The 25718-nt window shown below is 42.7% G+C and overlaps 1 protein-coding gene across 5 annotated transcripts in view; it reads left to right on the top strand.

Annotated features, from left to right (window-relative positions):
- Window positions 1-25718, top strand: part of IQSEC3 (IQ motif and Sec7 domain ArfGEF 3) — a 106977-nt gene that overhangs the window by 21825 nt on the left and 59434 nt on the right. For all 5 annotated transcript variants that reach the window (XM_055712195.1, XM_055712198.1, XM_055712193.1 and 2 more), the window contains exon 2: window positions 24438-24518. In XM_055712195.1, coding sequence (XP_055568170.1) covers window positions 24438-24518 — 81 coding nt within the window. The remainder of the gene's footprint in view (window positions 1-24437; window positions 24519-25718) is intronic.

Genomic DNA, 25718 nt, shown 5'->3' with positions numbered 1-25718 from the left:
CAGTATATTTTGCAAAAGAAAGGGTTTATTCAGATATCTATCCCTGGCTCAAAGCTCCTCCTTACAGAGGTCTATAGTATACTGACTGCCAGATCAAATCTAAAAGGTGGCTAGACATCAATGTCACTCTCACTGTTTCTCTGTCCCCCCTATCCCCGTATAAAGCACTTAGGAGATTAATGGAAGTATTAAAAAAGTTGCTTATTGTTCTTACTCATAACAGCTGCTCTACCTCAATTTTGCAAAAGATATTAGTAGTGCCACGGAGAGCAAGGTATCTTCACTGTCTTCTTTGGCCAGCTATGCCCCTCACACAGGCTGGGGAGTCAAGACACTTAAGTTTAGTGTGAAGGCATTAAGTTTTATCTCTTTCACATTTTCTCCTGCAATCAGGTTTCTAACATTTTTCCATCCCCAACATGAATGCAGTCACATATGTATCCATGGTCATCGCTACTGCATGAGAAAGAGCACATGCTGTGTCCCAGATCAATGAATAGCATTGCGTCCTGGTTTTGGCTGGGATGGAGGTAACTTTCTTAGTAGCTGGGAGGGTGCTGTGTTTTGGCTTTGGTGTGAGAGCAATGTTGATAATGCACTGATGGTTTTAGTTGTTGCTGGGTAATATTTATACTAAGTCAAGGACTTTTTGGTTTCTTGGGCCCTGCCAGTGAGAGGGCTGGAGGGGCAGGGGAAACTGGGAGGGGACACAGCCAGGGCAGGTGAGCTGAACCAGCCAAAGAGATATTCCATACCATGGGACCTCATGCTTGGTATATAAACTTTTAGGGTTAGCTGGGGCTGGAGGGGGATCATTGCTCTGAGACCGGCTGGGCCAGTGGGTGGTGAGCAGTTGTATTGTGCATCACTTGTTTTCCTTTCTCCCTTTTCCTTTAGATTTTATTCTTCCCCCCACCTTTCCATTATAACTGTTGTTATTATTATTTCCTTTTTATTCTCTTTAAATTATCAAATTGTTCTTATCTCAACCCTCAAGTTTTACATTCCTTTCCAATTCTCCTCCTCACCCCTCCAGGCTGAGGGGAGTGAGCGAGTGGCTGCGTGGTGCTTGGTTGCCAGCCAGGGTTAAACCATGATACATTGCAATGTCTTTCTCCCAGCTACAGCCTGGAAGCAGACTTTGTAATGCCAGTAGATGTGGTGGGTGGGGGAGAGGAGACAGGTGTGTCTTCATAAGTAGTTTTGAATTGTAGTAACACAGCTTTACAGGAAGGTAAACTTCACTTCTCAGGTGAAGTTCAGCCACCCTAAACTGAGATGGATCATGCTACCAAATGAGGGAGAAAATGGTGCACTTGGACCATAATGATGGAATTGTGCTACCAGAATAACAGCATGTAGTAGCTAGTTTCCAAGAGGACAGGTTCTCCATGTTCAGAAGTAACACAGATTACTTAGAATTCAGAAGCCGTTTCCATTGAGCAGAAACATAAGGAGTTCTTGTAATCTTTCTCTGGCACCATTTGAGAATATTTATGAATGCTAAAACTGGCTAAGAAACCACCCACACATTTTCAATGTATGGTAAGGTCTCATGAGAACCTGTATCTTTCAATAAAATGTGGTGATTAAGAATCAGCAAACTGTTTTTTGTTCCTAGATTTTCCATTGGAAGATCATTAAAAAAATTAACCAACATTTAAAAATCTTTAAGTGTTCCTTCTGGGCCAAAAAAGCACTTCTTGCCACTAGAATGTTTGGACTGTAGCAATTTTTGACCAATTGTTGTTTAATGAATTGTCATTCAGACAAAAACTTGAATGCTTTGACTTGTTTTGCTTCAACCAGAAGTGATACGGGTCATGGCATCTTTGGAGCAAGCTGTCAGAAAACGACTCAACAATTTTGCCTCTAACTGTACCCATTAACAGAGCAAAGAAACTTCCTACTCATTATTCCAAGAATAGCAACAATGCCTTTTGAAAGAGGATTAGCTGAAATTTGAAGTGTGCCAGTACTCCTCAACTCTGAAAGCTCTTCCATTGACGCCAAGCAGCAAGATTAGTCTGCAGGAGGAGGGAGCCTGCACAGCAGTGATGTGGTATTCAGGACTGATGACATCAGTTGCAACATGATGAAAACTCCTAGCTATTCCATATGAGCAAGCACAGTTATAGCAAGATGGCCTTCCTACTGGCAGGCTCAACGGAAGAATTAATGCCTGTGGGAATCTGCAAAGGCTAACAACCTTCTCTAATCTAAAACCAACGAGAAGGCACAATGCTAGGACAACATGGAAGGGGGAAAAAGGCTGCTTTCCATTCTGTGTGCATCATATGGCCCGTTGCTTTCATGTTCTTTCCTCATACTGGAAATTCCACATAAAGGAGTATGTGTTGGGATCAATCACAGAAGAGGATAAACTTCATTATGTTGGGGCTGCATTTTGTTTCTCTGTGTTGTTTGGTAAGGAGAGAATGTCTCAAAGGCTTATATGAAAGTTTGTTGGTATTTTTTCCTGTCTGCTGGCTGAGGCTTCCATTCTGCTGGCTCTCCATTTTATTTTTTTCCTTTGCTTGCAGCAGCTATTAGTGCCAATCAGTTAGTAAAAGAGATTTATTATTGCCTGTTAGGCCATGTTGCAACTTTTCAGTCTGATGATTTTATTGTATCAACCCAAATTAAGTATCTTGCTTATGCTGCACTTCCCACCTCCTGATACACCTGCCTGAATGGAAGCAGGGAAGGTGTGAAGACTCAAGTAGGTTGTTAATGTGTGCCTTGGGGAAAGTTAACATTTTTAATGATCCCATGAAATAGACCCAAGTTCTAGACATATCCTTTATCTTTAGTTTTCTCTGTGCATATGTGCCATCTGCTTTTTGTGGTGTAGTAGGAGAAATGGGGAATGTTTGGTTTAAGTAAGCCTGGAGACTGGAAGAAATAATCCCAATGATACCTATGCATTCTCAGAGATCCTCTTTTAGATCAAGCAGGAGAAGGTTCTTTCTCCATAAGAAGACACCAGGGGCTCCATTTCTCTACTCCCAACATACAAGCAGATGTTAAGCCAAGTGCTGTTGTGCCCATTTGTACACTGCTGCAAGACTTCTATAAGTTTAGTGGTGATTTCAGTGGAAAGGTGTGGCTGTTTGGTGTGCTGACAAATAACTAGAGGTTCTGATTGTGGTTTTGAGGCTATATGTTCCCTTCTGGAGAGGAGACTGGTCAAAATACTTGTAAAACTAGCCTATTAGTAACAACTGAGCAGTACAGGTCAGCTTTGCTCCTGTTCCTGTGGTTTATTAGTGATGTGCACCATTTCATTTCAGTTCATTTTGTGTTGCCTTTGCTACTTGTAATTAATGGATTGGTCTGCTGAGCCTGGAAGGACCAGGCTTATACTGCTCAGGTTCAAGGCCTTTTTCTGGTTATGTGAACTCATTTGCTATTCCAGTGACTGGTTACATAGCACCTGCAGCCCCATCAGAGCAAGGATAACACTTAGTTCAGATAGGCTCAGCACAGTGCTTCTGAGACAGACGTAGTCTGCTGGGACCACAGTTTAGGCTATGTAGAAGAGCACCAGGATTCAGATGCCATTCTTTTCAAGGAGAGGTGCCCAGTTCTGCTCCTTGGGGCTGCTATCCAGTAAAGGAGCTTTCAGTGACCTTTAGGGTAGCACTTGGACAGGTGAGCTACTGGGCAGAAGTGACTTACACTGTTGTCTAGAAAGTTTCTTCCTCATTTAAAAAGGCTTTTTGCTCTGGAGATTATCACAAATCAGGGCAGGGGGAAGCAGTATGGGAGGGCTAGATCTGACAACTACATGCTTTGGCAGTTCAGTGTAGGTTGTTTCTGTCTCTTGATCAGTACACATGTTCTTCACCCCTCAGCTTGTTGAATTCTTTGTGCTGGTTTCTTCCTCTCCTGTGAAATTAATTCTTTTGGCTCCGGTTCAATATGGTGTTAAGTACCTACTTAATCCTTTGCAGTAGTTTGAGCTACTGAATAGAAAGGGAGCTTGGGCTATTGCTTAGAAACCAGGACTGAGGTGTTAGAAAGGTAGAAACTTCATGCTACAGACAGCCTTGCTGTGTGACTGGGCAAATTGTATTGCCTCACTTGACTTTAGCAGTGCCCTGTGTGACTAGACGAGTGTTACTCATTTCCCTTGCAGGGGGTAGCACGAGGTGTCTGCCGGTGGGGTTTGTAAAGAACTTTGAGGATGCTGCCTTTGAAACATTAACAGTTTTGCTGCAGTGAGCTCTGGATGACTGGACGTGTTTGACAGCAATTTGTGGAGCAAAGAAATGAGTGGGACTGTGCATTATTGTCACAAAGGGGAGACAGCTTCTGAGACAGATTTTGAGGCTAAATTCTATATATCGTTTTAATGCAAGGATATGTTTTAATTTAGACCCAAGGCACCACAACTTCAAAAATCAGAGTGGAGGCTGAATCAGGCAGCTATACTGGAACATGCCTACTGCTGCCCCAGAGCCAGCACTGAGCTTCAGATCTTGAGAGCCTCTGATGGAGAAAGTCACATACTATGCTTGACAATTCCAGCTTTTCTTTCATTCAGGTTTGGTGGAGCAGTTTGAGGTACAGACAGTGTTCAGTGAGAGAGCTCTCAGGATGGCAGTTTTAAATTGCTTACCCACATTCCTATTTTTCCAGCACTTCAAAGCAAGCATAGTGCTTAAGACATAGGAGTGACAACACAACTTCCTATCCCAACAGGTGGAAGACAGACCCTAAAAAAAGGCAAGAGTTGCTTGGGAAAGCTCAAGGAAGACAAAACCAGTGACAGTGTTCTGCTAGTCTCTGACAAAGATTAACAAACTTTTTGGTATTTAAACATATTTTGATGATTAAATCTGTAGATGGGTGTGGCATTCCAAATGCAGTGGTACAGTTATGCTGTGTACTAATTGTACAATGATACTAAGAAAGAAATGTGGAGACTGAAATTCAGATCCAGCATAGCATTTTTGCAGGTAAGTTTTTTGGATTCAGAGCTCATTTGGGAAGGGAGAGAGAGGCATAGGTTCAAGTCCCTGCAGATTCAGAGCAAAGGTTTTCCTCTCCAGTCACTCTGAATTAGGTAGAAGAGGAACACAGCTCACTCAGTCTTCCAAATGCCATATGAACAACTGGAAAAGCCTGTTATGCAGGTTGTACACCATAATCAGAGGTCTCATTTTTGGCCTTCTGGCACACTCATGGGAGGATGATGTAAGGCATGATATGAGATAACTAAACATAGAGATCATTCCTGCTGCTCTTTTCCCTTCAAATGGAATTTAGCCCTGTGAGAAGTTCAGAACTGACGTTACTAAGGTCTAAGAATTCCTGTTTACCTCAGAAAACAAGCACAGCCCAGGCCATGGTAGCTCAGGCTTCCACAGAGTGCCTCAACAATCATCATCACCCCTCCCCCATGAGGGACCTGCCACAGGAGCATGGGGTAGTATCCTTGCAACCACCACCACGTCGCTCTTTCAAAGTGGCTTCAGCCCAAGGATCAAAGATCTTTCCAGACATTCCTAGATGATGTGCCTAGCATCCAGAAGAGGTTCACTGATCTCAGTGAGGAGATGGGGCAGCTAAGAACTACTGCTTTTTTTTCCTAAAAGCGAAGCACGCACCGCCTTCTACTGCAAGCTGTGTCTGCTCTCTGCATAAACTTAGTGGGACACAGTAAGGTATGTACAACTTTGTGATACTGGCACACAGACTCTGTACAGATAAGTGGGACAGTTCACACCTCTCTTGCTGTTGCTTCAGTCTTTTTGTGGCTTATGCTGGATCATATGTTGTGGCTTATACATGAGCCATAGATTTTTCAGAATTGCATGCCTGCACACATAATCTCACTCTAACCCCATGTTCAAGAAGTGTTCAGGAATCATTAGGGGCTTTTAAGATCAGGCTGTTGATACTGCTAGCCATAGAAAAATGCTACCACTTGAAAGTGGTTAGTTACAAATATAAAAAGATTGAAGACGGAGAGGACAACATAGGCATTGCTAGGGGAGGCTGCTGTGTGAGAAGCCATATTGTTTACTGATTGTCTCACTTGAAATGGCAATAAATGACATTTCTCATGTAACAGACACAAGGATACGATCTGTTCATAAGTAGGAAGAACTTTCATTTGAATGCAGATAGCATTGGAGTCAGGACAGCCCTTAAGAGCTGAATTGGCTAGGATTCACTGCATGGGACTTGAAATCAGATTATATACAAACTCAGTAGAAATACTGTTTTAGTAGGAGCTGGAGGAGATCCCAGATGAATAACAATCAGATTCCATTTCAACCCTTACTCTTGGCCAGCTGCTTCTGTTGTATGTGCTGGGAAAGATTAAGAAGTTTGGAAACAGTATTCATGTGCTGTCTTATCACGGTTCTGGGGCATTCTGTCTCTCTCACTGTACCACAAGTGCTAATAGTTTGATAAGACCAGGGTTTGGGGTTTAAGAGTATGATGTTATAGGATTACATATAGCCAGCCAGGGTACATTCTGTTTCAATCAGACCCATTCTGCCTTGAGAAAACTTCAAGGACAGGATGATTAGATGTAGAATTCATGCCTACACAAGCAAGTAGGTGGTCAAAGACATTACAAGCTGTATTTGCCCTTTTCTGACTAGCATACTGATAGCAGTTATTATGTTTCCTCTGAAAAGAGTAGAGAATTGCATGGAGGCCTCCAAATTCCTCCCCTATGTTCTGAACCTTATATGCTATACAGAGCCCTCCCTGTGCATCATTGGAGACCCTTTGGTCTTCTGGAACCCTTCCAGTCTTCTTGCTTATGGGGAATCTCTTACTGCGTTTATGTTTTTCTTGTACTAAGATAACTTATACTAGAATCTCTGATCCTGTCTCAGAACTGTTGATAAGTAGATTGCACGGAAACATTACCAGGGCACCTATGAAGTTCTCCAGTAGAGCTGGAAAAACTGATTCTAGAGTAAGAAATACCACAAAGTTCACTGAATATGTTATTAATTGATTTTCACTTTATTCACACAGCCACAAAGTGGATAAAAACAAACTATCAAATGACTCGATTATGGCATTTGCCTAGCTACTGTATAAGAACAGAATCATGCTTCTGCTGATATCGAGCTGACATTCCCATTAAACTTGTTGATTAGATAAGAGCTGCAAGTCTCCAAACCAGATCCATCTGTGCATGGGCCGCGTAAATGCCATTGATACCAACAGATTTACAGTAGGGTTGTGTTTTGCCTTAAGTGTCCTTTTAGATGATGGTTCTTCTCCACAAGATCCAGTCTCCCATTGATACCGTAATCTCACTGTAACACAAATTCACCCTGGGTTTGACTACTGATTATTTTTTTTTTAAATAGCCTTGTGTCTTGAAAACAAATGAACTAGGCATTTCTAGCAATGCAAGCTGCGAAAGCTGACTACTCCAGACAAAGTCTTAACAATGGTACCTGAGACATGCAATTGAATCATGGCATACAGTTACAACTGGTGGATGAAGCAGCAAAAGAACCCTATTTTTTTAATCTATTGATGTCTTTTATACAACTCAGCACTGTTTTGCAAAGAGGCTTGAGCTGTCCTGAGAGTAATAACTGAAATCTCAATAAATGCTAGAAAAGAGTGGCCTATTCCAAGTGCGGCCTAACCATGAGCCTCCAATCTGCAATGCAACTTGTTTTTCAAGATGGAAAATTCTGTCTCTGTCCAACTAAGAATGGGTCACTGTTTGGAAGTGAATGTGGAAATAGAATCCAAGTCCTGCTATCATAAGACCTGAAGAGAAAGACAGTCTTTTCCACTTAAGTTATTTGAAGAGCATGATTTTGGCAAGAAAACAAATAGCTACTCGAAGACCTTGCAGGTTCCAAAATAACGTCCTTCTTGAACATCCCAACATACTCTTCCAATGAGCCTTGTCTGTGCTGGGTCAAAACTCTGGCAATATGATTTTCACTGTCTTAGTACTGTATAGTGCAGACATAAGTGGTACACAAGAACAAAATTCTTAAGGCAGTGGTTGTTCCTAGAGATACAGGAATTAAAGTGCCTAGTAACTGAAACAGTGTCTGAAATGTCTTATGTGTTCCAGTTATTCTGTTAATTTACTTTGAAAAGAAGAGATGGTGGTCTTCAACATGCCTGGGTGGAAGAACTTAACTGTTCTGCACAAAGGTGCAAAACCCAAGCAAATGCCCTCAGATTCAGTGGCATCGATTACCCTGAGCTTGGGAATTTGGAAGATATGCTTCAAGTTATGGAGTAAAGCAGAAACAGATAAACAAAACACAGCCAAGTACGACATTGGCCTTTACAGACAGAGAGTCACAAAGTGTCGATACTACAGTTACCCAGAGGATAATTTTGCAAGGGGAAGAGAAAAGGCTTTAGAATCTGCCCTTTCCTTAAAGAGACAAACCTAATTCTTTGTTATGTACTTTCTGCCCCCAGCCCCTACACTCTGCCATGCTTCCTTAAAGGAGGGAGACTGGGAACAGCGGAGGGAATTCCACAGGAGCACAATTAAAAGAAGAGAAGCTTCCGACCTGCAAGAAAAAACTTTTTTCTGGTATTCAACTTTATACAAAATGCCTGTATCATAGGACTGTAACACAGTGCTTCTTTCTACCACATACAGACACACACCAATACCTTTAATGACATCTCTTTGGTCATTTTGTAAACATCACATAATGCATCCTTTCTTGCAAAAGCAAAACTTGGCCTGATAGAAACTGCTTACCAAAGTACTCCACCACATAATCTGTAGTGAGCACTGCTACTGTCCTCTTGCCAAAGTATCTCTTGCTTATGGTGATTCAGATCCCAGTAAAGGCAACTGTGTTAAGCCACATCCCAGTCATATTGTGGGCATAACTGCTGCCACACCGACCAGAGATTAGTCTGTTAGCATCGAGCTTAATTTGAAAATATGGTGGGCAGAAGGAGAAGCAAACACTTAAATGAAGTATGAGTTTATATGGCTCGAGTAAACACTAGAGGGGTGATGAAAGCAATCAACATTCAGCTGAGAAGCAACTGTTAGGTACAATGAGAAGGAGAATAAAATGCAATGAACGTTACGTTTAGACTTGAGCTGGGAGATTTGATGGGGAGGTCAGTTGAGACACACGGAGCTATCAATACAACTATTATCATCTAATCTGGATATGATTTTGGACATTGTATTGAAGTAATCCTGACCAGGGAGTAGACAGAGATAAGGGAAGTCCTGAAGAGATGCCTTTCTAGTTAGAATAGAAGACAAGTGTATAAAAGGTAAATTTGCTTCTCAGTGTTATTTCCTTGTTGGTTTTGCAAGCAAGGTGGAACAACTTTTATCTCAAAAATCAAAAGGATGCTCCTTTCTCACCCCATTTAAGTGTTTTTGTCAGTTTGCTGCAAGGATGGACATTATTCAGTATTACTTGCCCTCCACCATGAATCACCTTGAATTTTTTTTTTTTTAATCAGGTGACTTCTGACCGTCTAGCAATAATTTCACTTTGCAGATGGTCCCCAGATCATTGCCCAAAATGACCGTGGAGGCCTCAGCCTGTAGAGACTAAATAGTGGTCTGCAGCTGCTACTCAAATTCTGCCTTTCTCAAGGACACACAGGCAGGACCCTAGGGCAGCAGTCCCGCTTCTTCATAAATTTCAAGAGTATTTCTGCTGTGTGAACACCCTGGTCTCTGCTAACTGTGTAGGGAATCAGGTGCTAATCCTTTAGAGGAGTAAGTTGCAGCTCTGGGAAGACAGGAACTCTGGCAATCCAGAATCCAAGACACAAGGCATGAAGATACCTATTTCCCTGTAAGGTAGGACTAGGGTGGAGCAGCAGAGCCGCATGTAAACAGCATAGAACTAGATGACCCTGGAGACAGAGTACCCCACCTAGCACAGGAGGGAAGGTATTTAGTCTCTGTGGCACATTGAGTGAGCTCTGCTTCATCGCCATAAAAGAAACCCAGTGACTAATGAATCTCTGTTACAGTCTGTTTGCTCTGGAGTTGCCCTGAGACCAACTATAGTGTGTAGCTACTCCCTGGATGCAGGGGGCTGTGTTTCAGCTACAAGCAAGGCTGATCCTCCTAGCCTAGGAGTGTGATAATTGCTCTTGCCTATTCATACCTGTGCTTAGAGAATAGGAAGACGGCTGTCCTTTCTTATCCAGAGTTTTATGTCTGTGCTTCTCACTGTTTGACACTTGTTTGATTAAAATCTTACTTTAACTAGGTTGTTTTTCCTGTCAGAGGCCTCATTGTCTCTTCCCAATACCTTTTCTACATCTCTGGGATCTCTTCATGCAATTCACTTTTTATGCAGAACAGCAGCTGCCAAAAGTGGAATTTCCCCAACCACACAGCTTCCAAGGCTAAACTAGAGACCAGGCGGGATCTGTTCATCACAAAAATCAAGATTTCAACAGCTCCAAGTGCTAAAGTAACCACAGATGCAGATACTGCCACTGCTGTCGCCTCTTCCCAAGATGGGAAGTATTGTCACATCCCAGCATCTAGGGTCTGGAACCATCACTGATGTAGCTTCACAGCTGATGTGTGAAAGCACAAATAACACTGCCAGCTTATGCTGAGCCACATGGTGTCAGCTTATGCTACAGCCCTGTTGGCACCAGGGTACTGAAGCAAACTCGTTAAATCTCAGTTGGTAGAGGAGATTGCCCAGCTGTACGTACTGCAAGGTTCAGGTCTGCATCAGCCATCTTGTTTCAGGAGCAGAAACATAATCAGGCCCACAGGTCCTTAATCTGATTTCTAGTAATTGTTTTTGCAACTTTCCTGAAATATCTCTGTAGAAATCAGGCTCCTGTAGTACAGGAAAATCTCTTGTGTTTATGTTTCACATGCCTCCTTTTTTTTCCCAAGTAAAGGAAACAAAGGACTCCAGCACATCAGCACATTGTGAGAAGCTGAAAGCTTTATTAAGTAGAGAAGAGTAATGGATTTGTAAGTCAGATTCTTTAGCATGTTAAGGCTCCCCACAAGGCACAAGCTAGCTGCAATAAGGCACTACAGAGAGATCCAGTAGTATAGAGCGACATAAGCAGCTGATCTAATTCAAGGTGAGCTGTATATTTGGTTGCAGATGCAGGCTATATAGGTTCCTGTAGTCATCACGGATTGAAGCTCTGCTGTTTTGGCCAGGTATATGGTTGTAAGCTGACATACTTCATTTCTGAGACAGGGCATGGATGAACAGTTAGTGTATGTGAGGCATCAGGTTAAGAAATTATGCCTTCTCCATTCTTGTGGTGATTTTTTTCCCAGTGCTGCCACACCAGACAGGGAGCATAAAATAATCCAACTCCTGGGACCAAGACTAACCTAAACTGCCATCATCTTGATAAATTGACTTGGCAGTACATTGTATGTCCTACTGCTTTTAAATTCCAGGAATCATTGAACAGTTAAGATGGGGAAAGGGAATAACTTTCATAGCTTTTCCAAATCTTAGGATACCTCATTAATTCCACCTGCTCTTCTGCTACCTTAGCAAGGTTAGGAGTTTATGAAACCTCAAGGAACTGCAATCTCCTCTTAACTAAAGCCCAAGTATCTGTGATGGTCAAGTGCTGAGCATATAAGTTGCATCCTTTCCCCACTTGCATTACTGCCAAATGATACTTTCTTTCCAGAGCAATTACATATGCAAATTCAGCTGCTCTGGGTGTCAACCAGCTGCTGTGTCCACAAGCAGCCTTGAACACTGCCTACTTTCCATATGTCAAGGCCCTGGTGGAACCATGTGGGTGTGTGTAGAAGGGAAATGGGGAAACTGAATTTCCACTGAAACAATGATGACTCCTATCTGTCACCTGAGGCATTAGAGTCATGTCTCCAACTGGTCCTGCTCTTTTCCTCTGTTCTTCCCTTTCCCACAGCAGAAGCTCAGCTCTGAAGCATCAGAGAACAGCAAAATTTAGTCTTGTGTATGCCGCCAAGCAGCCTGTGTCTGGTTCTGCATTCGTAATTCTCCTTGTCTTGCCCAATTAGGAAACCACTCCACTTTCAGCTGTAGGTGTCATTGATACAACAGCCCCAGGTACCTGCAGGTCTGGCAGTAACTGAGTTTCCATAGTGAAGACCCCAAACCAAGGGCCTGAAGCAGCCTTCTGCAAGCCAAGCCAAGCCAAGCCAAGCCAAGCCAAGCCATGCCAAGCCAAGCCAAGCCATGATTTTACTCACTGCATTCAACTGCACCCTTCTTGCTATACTGTTTTGTGTCAAGCCTCAGCACACAGTAGAGTCTCAGCAGCTCAGTACTAGGCAGTAGGTCTTACCCCACAGAACAATCTTGATAATCTTTGATGAACATGCAGAATAAAACCAGTACTTAGATTTAGTGCATCAGCCCAACATGGTAGGAACAAACTTTTAAGCTTGTCTTTAAGAGCTGGTGCAGCTTGCTGTCATGCTACTCTGGTGTCCAGTGTTGAATATAGAGCTGCCTGCAAGGGCACAGAACTGCAGTGATACAAGCAGCAAATGTGGGCATGCATTTCCGTGCAGGAGCAAGTAAGTTTACAGAAGACAGTGTTGCTAAGGTGCACGAAGAGCTCAGTGGTGAGCCATTTCTGTGTATCAGCTAATTTGCATGTTTATGGGATTCTGAATTATTGAACATCACTCCTTCATATAGCTTTGTATCATTCTCCAGTGCTGAGGGACAGTTTGATTTTAGCCTCTCGAAAATTCCAGGACTTTCTTCCTGTATTAAGGGGTTAAACATGAGCCACATGAGTGAAAGGCCAGTAAGAAGTCTAAGCCTGATTAAAAACAGATCTAAAACTCAGTCATAACAAAATTCCTTTTACTGAGTCCAATTCTGACACTTGTTCAAAAACTGAAAATAATTTATTCTTACTCAGGAAGAGACCTAAATTCCATTTATATCTCATAGTCCCAGTAATTACAAAAAGGGTTGCTAATTCCACTTACACAAACCTTAGCCTTTTTGGTAATGTTCATACATGTTAGCCCAAAATAGGAGAGAAGAAAAAAGGTGTTTACTCTGCTGGCAGAGCATTCAGGCAGAGTGCTAGCTCTGGATCTCTTTAGGAGGACCACGTACTCATTGGTATTAGGCTGACAAACTATAATTATTATTTGAAGAACTGGAGGGGATTTGGAGAATGCTTATCAGTATAATTAAAAGTGAGCTTTTGCCAGCTATTTCCATTTTATGTAGTTATAAATCTATTATTTGAACAAAGAAGAAAGGGCCTTTGTGTCGTACAAAACAGAGGAGGTATGAAAAGATGTTTCAAAGCTACAGAAGGTCACTATCAGCATGCATTTGCAGACATGTAATTATTCCATTACATATATAACCTTTATAATAAATGATGATATTGAAGATAGTTGGAAGTGAGGGATACTGTCCTGGAAAAGGTCACATATTTTTGAAAGGTAATTTTGTATCAATGTACTGTCTTTCAATTAAGAAATTAATTAATACAACTTCTGTTTATGGTAATTATTTAATTGAAATTATTCCAGGAACTTACAGGAAGTCCCCCTCACACACTTCAGATTTACATAGCAGCTTTCTAGTTGTGATATCTGAAATAAAGTTTTGGCTACAACTTATTAAACCTCTGCTCACTCCCAGTGAGTGTTCCATGTGTCACTAGAGGATCACCTCCATGTGATTAGCTGTGCACATACACTTAGAATATCATATTGCTCTTTTATACAGTAGCTGTTTACCCTGAGTACCACTAGTCACCCTGTTGGCAAGTCAGAATAAATGGTGTTGTGACTTGTCTATCACAATAAGTCATCAACTGTTTCCACCATTGACAGAGGATCTAAACAAGACTAATGGTGCACTTTGGGCTAATGCATAGCCCAACATACAGCATTTCCTCCCATCATAGCCACTTTGCCGCCTTCTTAGTGCTTATAAAGGATCAATCCAATTAGGAGACAGCCATGCTCTATGTGGCTGATGTACCTCTGGGAGAGAGAAATACAGTTTGAGTGAATGGACTTCCCATTGACATGTGATTCAAAGACATTTCAGGAGAGGCAGTCCTCCCCAACCCCTCTAGCTGCTGACGACAAACTTTTCCACCCAGGAAGATTCTTCCTGGGAATTGCTTAGCAAGTACAATCATTTCCCTCATCCCTGTTCCTACTGTGCCTTAGGAAAGAAATTAATAGCAAGAAGAGAAGCTTCTGAGTGAATCACTTCCACTGGGCAAATATGACAGCATGAGAAGCATCCCCCATAAACTCAAATATTTCCTCAACTGGTAATTCTATAAGAGATGCCAACATAGCTACATCAGAGATACAGGTACCCCTTTACAGAGAGCTTTCAGCAATGCTAGCTTCTCCCAGGCCATCCACGTGTCCCAGATCTGAATGTTTTGTTCCATCCAAGTGGAATACTATTTCCAAATCTCTTCAAGCTGCTGCCTTTACTAAGGCACTGCATGTGTATGCAATACATTATGTTTACTGCTTTAAGGATCAGACTTTCTTTGTACAGTAGATACTTGATCTTAAGTTTCCTCCTTTGGATAATTTCTGTCACTTAGGCTGACTCTGGTTATAATGAATTAGTTCACAGATAATTGAGAATGACTGTATCATACTTAGTTCACCTTAAATCAGTTATTTTACCTCACTGTAGCTGAAGCACCAAGAGCCACAAAACTGCACAAAAAGTAATGCACTCTAGCATGAGAAATGCTGGAAGTGGGTCCAGAAGCTGGCCCCAGACTTTGCTTTGTGCTGTCAAAAGGAGATTATCTGGCAGACTGGACCCAGAAGCCAGCATGGACTCTCCCCCTCCAGTTGATTCCAGGGGCATGTTCCATTCCTTTTTTCTGCTCTTGCCCATTTCTAGCATGCAAGGGAAATCTGGCAGTTAGCCCAACCACTCCTTGTAGGCTTAACGGATCGATTAGATTTCCTTCAACTGTTTCTGGGTAACAAAATGGACTTGTCAGCAACTATTTTCACTAAATGCAGTAAATCCACAGGTGACATCTTTCCAGTCTTCCTCACTTTTGCTAGTGATATCTGGAGCCTAGATGCTTGGGTAAGGAAATTTCTGTCAAGTAGCCTGTCACCAACAGGAGAAAAGAGTGTCTAGGTCTATGGCAGAGGAGCAGACCCCACTGAGCCAGAACACAAGAGGCCACAGATCATTTTCACCCTCTCCCAGACACATTGCTGACTGACTGTAAGCCCATGAATGCCAGCCTCATACTTGCCTTCATACTCAGACCCTCTTTAGTACACATCCACACACATTTGTCCACCTGTTATGTTCTTTGCACTGAAGTTGGTGCAAACCACTCCAAATTCTTTGTGAATTCCAGGCAGTCATCTGCCAGTCATGCCCACACTTTTCTCAGACATTTCTTCAAGGTAAAAATGAGGGTGTATAGGAGAAATGCCTGCCACATATATGGACTAAAGTAAGCTGAGAAACCAACTGTGCAGGAAGGTATGGCGTTAATATCTCCATCCCTACAAGCAGATGGTGATAAATGAATGGCATATTTGACATATCTGTTATAGTCACCCAACTAGTCAACCAAAAAAAGATCAGATCACAGCAGCATTGGCTCAGATCTTTTTCCTCCAACACAGGAAATTCCATTTCCCCAGCACAGTGCCTTGTGCTTATCCTTCCAAGCTGTGCTGTTCTGAAGAACCCACAATAGCTCCAAGACACACACTTGCGTCAGCATGTCACATTGAATTTTCACTTTCCAAACAGTAGTGTATGCATATGGTATTTTGTACTACTGAGGTGAATTTGTTGTGAGATATTTTATAGGGTCTCTAAAATCAACATATTCTGGCAAGAAACTGGAAATATTCTGCCAGGGAGACCTGTCTTTATCCCATCCCCTAGCACTAAAACCCCAAATGTATAATAATACTATACAAAGGATGTATGACTTAAAATGCGTTTGTATCAAGAAACAATATGATGATTAAGCAGGTACTAAGTAGGTTTTAGAGGATGAGCTCCATTCTTTTTTTATCATCACATGTCTAGAGAAACATCATGGAAGAAGATACTCTCTCCAACACTCATGAGGTGTTCAAGGCAGGCCAAATTGAGTTTTCATTTTTGACAGGCAAGCAGAGGGAATAATGGTCCTGGTTAAGTTCTCCCCTCCTCACCCCTCCCAGCTTGACTTTGGGGGGCAGAGGAGGGAAGAAGGAAGAACTGAGAATGCTAAAGAAAGAGCTGTGGCATAATAGGCACTCAAATGGACTGAAAGAAGAGCTATGGGCATACATGTGTATGTTATACATTCATCCATCATGCTGACGCTGCCAGGGGGTTTCTTCAGCAAATTGTATTTGTAGGCAGTAGTTACACGCTGGCATCTAGACATCTTCTAGGCACATCTTCATTGTTTTCATACAACTAATTAGATATCTAAGCCTGTGAAGGGTTACAGGCAGAGCTAGACAGTCCCTTGTCTGAAATAAGTTAAGAAAATCTGGATGATGTAACTGGCACTCTACACATAGATGCATTATGAACATCTGCCCCTGTAGGCAACAGACCAGAAAGTCAATGACAAGCATGTGGAAGAAATATAAAGTGTTTCTGCACAGACTATAGTGGCACATGCAAGCCCTTTACAAATACGTCAGTGACGTTCCAGATAGCTAAAGGACTAAGGATGGCTACTGCCACTTGAGAGGATGTTTCTGATGAGGGAGTCAAGGCAATGATGACTTGGAGAGCAAAGTAAATCTATAGCCATAAAACCAACAGGTGTGAAGTGGCTTATAGGAAGAGGCAGATGCTAAAAAGTTAGAAAGGGGGAAATAAAACCAAAGTAGCCTAAGGTGTCAGTAAGAGCTTGCTGGGTCAACAGACACAAATTCAAAATCATCTTCCTGCCATCTTTTGCTCAATTCTTCCCCCTGCTTCATTTGTTGTAGTTTCATCCTCAAAAATCTACCATGCAAATCTTACTCCAGAGTGCTTCAGTCTCATTCTCCTCTTTGGAGATTAATACTGTGACATTCTTTGACTACAGGAGTCTTTGACAGTTTAGAGAAGATTACCAAATCAGCCAATTCCTAAGATGCATCATGGGGACCCTCAGGTTGGGATTGTTGTGGTTACTGGGAATGTAAAATAAAATTACAGTTTCAGCCCTGTTGCACTCCTACACTTCAGTATCTTGGCTACTAAGCCCCTTGCCCTTTAACACAGGATTTCTCAGTCAGATTTGTTAATCTGGTTTGTGTAGCTGTTTTTCAGAGGTAACCAACACCAAATGTTCAAAAGGGAAGAGCAAGAAGAGTCACAGTAGATAGCCATGGGACACCCATAAAAGCCACCTTCTAATGCTGAGAAGTTTGAGTCCTATACACTGGCTTTGGAAGGTTCTGCATTAAGTATTCTCATAGGGCAGTGTTTTAAATGTCCTGTTCCTCTCTGAACCTTGTCAAATTCTTGCCATCAACCATATCGCCTATCAATGAGGAGGCCACCAGACTTACAAGGAGTTACAGAACTTAAATTCCAGAAATTACATTGAATTTAGTTTTAATCTTACATGGTTTCCCTGCAATATAAAACTCTTCCCATACTCCCCTCCTTCCAAAACACCAGTGTAATGACCTACAATCAAGATGAGTAATTAAGACAGCTAGAAAGTTTTAGTGAGGGTATTTTGAAGTGAAGAGTGAAGAACCAGGGGAGAAACAGCTAGCTGCTAGAAGGTACTCTTTTGGAAACATTGCCTTTTTCAGATTTCACTTCAGCTTTCAATTCGAGGTTGACAGGAGTCAGAAGTAGATCTAGCATAGGAAGGAGATGATAGAAGGACTAAGGTCTGCAGCTAACCTTAGCTAGGTTGTGTCACAGCTCCATTGGTAGGCAGAGGCAGCATTGAGCTATACACTTTGGAGGAGTCAGAAGACTCTGCAGCTGGCCTTTCATAAACTTAGAATTGCTAAATACTTCCTGTTTGTGGTTCTCCAGGCCTCATCTTAGGAAAGATAATAGCCAGTAAAACTTCATCTGAGATGAATTCACTTCTCCTTTGACTCTTTCTGCCTTTAATCTTCCCCTTCTAGGCCATGATTTTCTGTGACTCAATCTGTTCTCTTGGCAGCTGTCTGAAAAAAATGCAAGATAAAGACAAGTAACAAAAGATTCCAGGAAAGCTGAGATATTCAGCACAAACAATGACTTTTGGTCAGTCAAAGCCTCTAGAATTTCTTCAAAAGGATTTTTCTCTTCAAAAAGAGAAACCAGAAAGGCTACGTGAGTTGGACTAGTAATTTACTGACAGAACATTGCTTGAGGGATCACCATTTGCCTTTCAGCATCGTCAGATTTCTAAGAACTGATGCACGCTTGGGCCAAGGGCAAGGCTACTGAACATGCAGGTCAATAGGGCCCAAGCACGAAGCTACAGAGGTTAAGCAAGTACTGGCAGTTGGACAACGCAGTGATCTTAATTGTTGTTGCAGTAGGGGCCACGCCAGCTATCCTGCATTACTGACCAGGGCAGCAGGGGTGATGCAGCATGTTAGAGAGAAGCATGCTCTGTGTACTCATGGTGAGACCAATTTTCATTCTTTCTAGTTTTGGCGTTTCTTGTAGTCTAAAATAATTCATGCAGAAAAACACAGAGCTACTCTTTATGTATGGGAACGGGCCACATTGGATATTTGTTTAATTAAAGCTGACTGCTGGAGAGGAGGGAGAACCACTGTTTTCCATATGCTGTCTGGGTTGGGAGTTTGCTTTTACAGGGGACAGGAGAAGAAGAAAAAGGCATTAGACTTGTTTACTGTAATACAGCTCAGCAGACAGGCATATCTGTTTCAGGACAGCTATCATTAGTGCTAAACTAAGCACTTGTCTGAAGAGAAGATACAGCATTAAGGCAATTTTAGGAAAGTTTTCACTCCTTTGGCCCTGTGATGAGCAATCTAGGTAACTACAGAGACTTTAAATCTTTGGAACTCATCTCTTGTACCCTCTACAATACTAGTTTTTAAGAGAAAAGAGGCTTGGCTCTTTGGGATCCAGAGCTGTAAAGACCAAGGCAGCATGAGTCAGGGGGGCCATCTGCAGCACAGTCCAACTTTCTAAGAAGCCGTAAAAGTAAACCTAACTCCTGAGCTGACAAGACAGCTTGTGCTAGCCAGGAGGTTTGGCACAGGCCTCTCTAAAGTTCATCACAGAGCGGAAAGTGCTGTGGCTGGACAGTTCATTCACAGATATCCCCACTGAGGCTGCAGGCAGCTGGCTGGAGGATACCTCTTGTCAGGAGCAATGTTAAAGACAACTGAGTAAAATCCAGTCAGTTGTCGTCTCTCAGAGGAGAGGGGGCTAATGTTTCAGTTGATGGCATGGGTTACTACTGGGCCAGGCACAGCTTTCTCTGCATTTAAGATAGGTCTGGTCTGTCAAATCCTTGCCTCCGGAGCATGTGTCCCAGCTAGATGGAGCTAGGCACTGACAGGCTCAGGCTGTTCCCAGACCTCCTTTTGCCTCTGTGCTTACCCTTGTGCTCTGCTGCTTCTCCACACAAAACTCACATACTGCAGGCCACATTTATCTCAACAGACACTTCAGCATGCCTTGCCCTCCCTGTTAGCCTCTTCCTCTTTTGTACTACCCAACTACTCTTCACTCCTGCAGAACACCTTTTCTTTCTGGCTTTTCACTTCCAAGCTTTCATCAGGGTGCAGCCCAAGAGATAATAATTTGTTTCTAAAGCAATAAATTGAAAACAGAACAGTTCAATGGTATCCTGACAGACAGGAGAAATCATCTCTCTTCACAATCACCTGCCTGATCTGCTCACAAGAGCATTTGTCTAGCTGCAGTCTCTGCAATGGTTTGCAGGTCTGAGGAAGGCAAGGTGGAGGACATAGAAGAAGAGACAGAAAGGCAAAAAAGCAGGCCCTGGACCTACCCTTTGAATTGGTAGACCAATGCCACCTACCTGAAGTATTTAAAAAGAAAAATATTACAGATCAGCTGACCCCAAAGTAATGAATCTGAGCCAACTGTCACTGGATTGAAGCCACGTTGCCTTCCTCCCTGTTTTTCAGAGGTAAAACAAACCTTATGCTTCTTGGTGTTTAACTCCTCAGAGGCTGCACATTCAAGTTTTGTGTAGCCTTTCTGACTTATGGAGTAAGATTTGTTTAAAAACAAAACTAAAATAAAGCACGGAAAGGAGAAAAAAAGCACCGTCAAAAGACTTACACTGAGTTCAGACAGATACTAAATATTTCAGAATGCACTTTAAAGCTATGACGGTTGACAACGCCACAGGGTAATGAAATCCAGGTAGCCACCAGCCATTACAACCCTGCCAGGCCTTCTTGAATCACAGCAACCAAAATAACATCTTATCTGAAGACTTCACAGAGTTAAGAAGACAGCTTCTTTCCTAGAGCACTTACTTTAGGCTTAGAAGTGATAGTAAGGCCCTAGGCCACTTGCCTTTTGCACCCAGATGAGAGCTGCTGTGTCCAAGTAGCAATTAATACAGCCTCTTCAGGGTGCAAAGAGGTCCGCTTCTTTCAAAGCAAGGTGACCCTCTCCCAGCTCCTATCTGGGCTATGCATGCTATGCTGCAAAGGTGAGGGCATGGATTTGCAAAATATCAGATATATGCAGGATCAAGAGATGGGAAGAAAGAGGAAAAAGGATAGTCTCCATGGTGGAACCCAGTCCCTTTGGTGTATGCCTGAGTAGCACAGAAGGAGAAGCAAGCTGTAAAAGAACGATGCAAATAGACCCAGAGCTCCAACTGCTTTTGGGCTCTGGGGAACTCTGATTTAATAGGAGTAATAAGATGTCCTTCCCTGCCCGCAGTCAGGGGAAGAGCTTTCAGCAATATCTTGGAATACACTTTACACCTCATATATTTACCTCCACGAGGCAGTGGCTGCTTCTCACTACCATGGTGGCTTCTCCATGGGAGTCATGGCCCCCAGAGGGGGACTCAAGGATCCCAAATGTCCTGGAGGCAATTTCTGCCTGTGGGCATGATCAGCATCTGGTAGTGGTATGTAAGGTGCACAACGACTCCAGAGATCTTGGGATCTCAGAGGTTCAAGAGGATTCTGGCTTGGGCAGAAAATATGCAGGTTTAGTGTTAAACGCCCATGAGAAATCATGAAAACCAGAGTCAACAGCTGGCTGTGCAGCTGCAGTGCTCAGAGCATACTGATTCTCTGAAGAGTATCTGTGAGATGTTTTTTCTTAAAACGCCCACAGGAGACTAAGCCTAAAGTCCTGTAACTTCACACCACTCTTCCTTTCCATGCTTCCCCTTTACTTTTCTCTGTGTGTCTATTGTGATAATTAACTAGTGAGGCATTCTCTATATACAGGCTTGTATTTCTCAGGTTTTTTCTGTCCTTGTTCCTTCCTCTTTTTCCCTGTGTTTTCCCTCCCTGTTGTTTGCTTTCTTCATGGGTAATTAGGAATTGGAATGGTGCATCTGCTGTTCCAATAAAAGCAGAAAGCAGTGTAGTTCATTTAGAGAAGTGCTGAGATGAGAAATGGCTGAAATTCGGGGTGTCTATTTTTTGGAAGATTCCATTTGGAAGCAGGTGAAGGGTCTAGAGAACAAATCTTATGAGGCTGAGAGAACTGGGGTTGGTTAGCCTGGAGAAAAGGAGGCTAAGGGGAGACCATATCACTCCCTACAACCTCCTGAAAGGATGTTCTAGCAAGGTGTGTGTTGGTCTGTTTTCCCAAAAAACCAAGTGATAAGACAAGAGGAAATGGCCCCAAGTTCGCCAGGGAAGGTTTACATTGGATATTATGAAAAATTTCTTCACTAAAAGGGTTGTGAAGCACTGGAACAGGCTGCCCAGGGAAGTGGTTGAGTCACCATCCCTGGAGGTATTTAAAAGATGTGTAGATGTGGTGCTTAGGGACATGGCTTAGTGGTGGACTTCGCAGTGCTAGGTTAATGGTTGGACTCGATGTTCTTAAGGGCCTTTTCCAACCTAAATGATTCTATGATTTAAAAGTATGTTGTTACTTTTATTTTGAACTAGGCCCTTTTTTCCCAGTGGTTCCTGTAGTGATGAAATTCATAGGAAATGCCAATAGATAATACTTCTGAATCCAGGCATGCTCCTCAGAATGAATGCCAGCTGTTGCTGAGTCAGCTGAGAGCCGTGTGTATTTCCATACTGCAGCTGATGATGTTTGTGATTCCAGGGCTGCTCTGCAGAGCTGACTGCCTTGACACAGGTGCTCCACACCTCTTGGGCTAGCCAGCTCCCAGCATTGCTGCTTTGGAAGTTGGGAAGAACAAAGAGCTGGGTGGAAAACCTAATGGCCTCCTTCCAAGAGGCTACTTGTATGGCACAGCTGCACTAGAGATGTGAGGTATGGAGCATGGCCCTCCAGCAGCCTGCCAGGCAGTCCAGGTAAAGCCCTGTAATGTGAAGAATCTTCATCAAACCTAAGAAGTTTTCACCAGGTAGTTCAAATTTGATGGATCAGTGGGTTTTTTGCAAAACCAAAATTTTATCAGAAAATTCATGATGGATTCAAGCTGGAAGGAGAGTGCCAAGATGTAGGAGCTGAAGTATTTGTGTGAGCCTGCTTGAACATAGACTCAAATGTGATCCCACCACTTGCTTCAGTAAAAAGGCAACACAAGTAATTTCTGGGCACACCAGTCAGATAGATACTTGCCACCTGAGAAGTTTAAATTAGAAATAACATGAGAACCAACAATAAGCAGGCTGGTAGAAGAGAAGTGAGCTGGGTAGTTATAGAAATGGAAGACTAGAAGGTGAATTTGATTTATCATGCAAAAATGTCCTCTCTTTTCCAGCAGGTTGCATGTCACAGGCAGGGACCAAGGGCACAGGCAGAGGTTAGTGAAGTAAAGATAATGCTTTTTTCTTCCCCCCGCTGTGTTGCTCCTGCCAGTCCTGTTGTTTCTAAGGAAATATTCCTTCTGTGAATGCATTGGAAGCCAAGGAAGTGGAAGAACTAAGCAATTTGTTATATTAAGCTAGCTGGGAGGCCAGAAGGAGGTGGCTGGGAACAGTATCATCATTGCCTGTAATTTAGGTATCTTTGTGGCTACGTCTGTCAGATATTGAGAAGGACAAAGATGATAAGCTTCACATTTCAGAGTGACAGAAAGTATGGTAGGGCCTTTGGAAGAATCTGAGACTCCATGACAAGCCAGAAGAATTAGCTTTACTGCTTATGTCTTGGTGAAGCTGCAAAAATATTTTTAGCAGGAGGTGACCCCATTTGAGCCCTGGGTCTCTGCAGTAGCACTAAGAACAGAGGTCTAAGTGCTCTTCCACTGACTTGGAGACAGAGTGTTCTTATGGCATCTGAGGATTCAGCCTGCTCTATTTCCTCTGCTTTTCTTCTCTTTTTGTTTTCTTTTCCGTTCCCCCAGTACTTTCCCCTTTTGACACTGTTGTCTCTTTTTAGTGACTTCTTTTCATGGATGAAAGTCAGTGTGTTCAAACTTGGCTGTTGATTTGTGCTGCCTATGACACCTCAAGGGCCTCCCTCGTGGTATCTTAAAAGAATCTCATTTTCAGAGGTGCTGAGCAGCTCTTCCTGGGTTCCAATACTGTGATAAGTGTGCAACACGCCTGAAAACCAGGCTCCTTACACATGTTTCCAAGCAAGGAACTCAAGAACAAGTCATTCAATATCAGTGAGCAGTTTTGGAAGTTTGGTTTAGGATTTCTTCCTTTGGATTAATTCTTCTGGCCTTCTTAAGTGATAAACCCATTTTTAGCCTTTTGTTTTTTCTGTTTTGCTCAGGTTTGTTACTTCTTATGGTTTTGCTTTTCTATGCTGTGATGTCTTCCTCTCATGGAAGTCATGATCTCAGTCCCCCTACTTGTGCTTGTCCTGTCAGTTTTCTGCTGCTGTTTCTGGTAATGCCCAGTGCTGACGTGCTGAGACCATTTCTTTGCTCTAGAGAGGTTTCAGGAGAAATGTCTGCAGAGTTAATCTAGCCACTGTCAACAAAAAAAGCTACTTATTTGTGTTACAATGTATAGGAGACATATCTAAGGAAACACATATTAGGAGATGTTTCTGTCCCAAAAGAAATAAAAGTTAGAGATAGGCAAAACTGTTTGTCATAGGATGTATGGGATCATGAGACAGATACTGATAGAAGGAAAACTTTTTATTTGGGTGCTTTTGCCCTTTTCTCTACAGCTTAACAGCAGCAGCAGGACAGGTAAGGTAAGGGAATAGAATTGTCAGCCCTCTTCTCTTTTGCTCTCCACCACCTCGGAGTGCAAATCATTCATGTCATAATCAGATTTCTCTTTCAGCATCACTGGGAGTCACTGTCCCCTTGGAACAGCCCTGGGAAAGGCATTCCCCCTTGAGTTTTCTGCTGAGTGAGCTGAACACTGACCTGCTATGGTTTGTTTTTTCTTACAGGAATGAAACCGTTTTACACCAGTTCTGTTGCCCAGCAGCTGATGCAGAGCAGAAGCCTTCATCTCTGGACTCTTCACCAAGGTGGGAAATAGCTGACAGCAAGAACTTTTCTTTTCCATCCCCTACTTCCTTATCATCCATCAGTAATCTTCCTATCCCAGACAAAACTCACATATTTTACACACCCATCTCCTCCGCCCTCCCTTATGTCCCATGTCCCCAGCACTGCTGTACCTCTCTTTTCTCTCCTAGAGATCACTGTTCATACCATCGTGTAATTGCCCACAAACCTCCTCTGGACTCCACTCACCCACACCCATGCACCTCCAAAATCATACTTTCAGCCTCTCTTCAAACATCTGCTTCCATCAACTCACATTCTTGCTTGTACCTTTTCTTATCCTTCTGCATTACTTTGACACTGACACACACATGCTTCAGTCTTCTGCTTCAGATTAGTTATCCCACATTATAAGGTGCCTGGACACACACCAGTATAATCCATAACCTTTAAGCTACAGCAAAAGTCACCAAAGAAACTCAGGGTTCTGTCTCACACCCTGAGAGATGGTGGGGGGCACGGTTTTACATGTGTGGAAATGGTCTGAGCTTGCCCGTGAAAGGCAGTTATAGACAGGTACTAATAACTATTCCAGATTTTATCCAGTGCAGCCAGATGTGGGTACACCAGCAATTGTCATAGCTGTCCCTCATCAGTGAATGACATCACTGCCAAGACCAAGGAGTTCAAGAAGCTTAAAAAATACTTGAGGTGCACATGCTGCATATAGCTTCCATGCTCTGCCTTGTCCCTCTTTTCTTGCCATCTCCTTCTCCTCTCACAACTCCTTGCACCTCCATCTCACAGGCCTATTCCTTTTTCTCAGGCCTCATCACCATTCTATCAACAGCAAACAGGTTTCTCTTCAAACATTTACCTCATCACACTGCTAGATTCTTACTGCTAGACTTTTACATCTGACCTTCGGCATCTCTGTAAGAATCCTGAGTTACTAGGGAGAGCTCTGGACAGAATTGGGCAGCTGAATTGCAGTAGTGAGGCTACAGCATTTTTAAGTGATGGTTCTCTTGTTTGTTCTGCTCACTGGAGCAGACAGTGGTTTCTGATTTCCTTCCAAGGAAACGTGTGGGTACTGGACAACTATGAAGAGAACAGGGGTGAATGTGTGTGTGTTCAAAAGTAGGGTTCAGCCACACTTGGAGACAGGGTAAAGAAGCAGGACCTCTCTTGCCCATCCATGTATGAAGATAGAGGGGTTA

The sequence above is a fragment of the Falco cherrug genome, chromosome 5, assembly GCF_023634085.1.
Source record: "Falco cherrug isolate bFalChe1 chromosome 5, bFalChe1.pri, whole genome shotgun sequence".
NCBI classification, from domain to species: domain Eukaryota; kingdom Metazoa; phylum Chordata; class Aves; order Falconiformes; family Falconidae; genus Falco; species Falco cherrug.
This window is presented reverse-complemented; position numbering and strand designations above follow the sequence as displayed.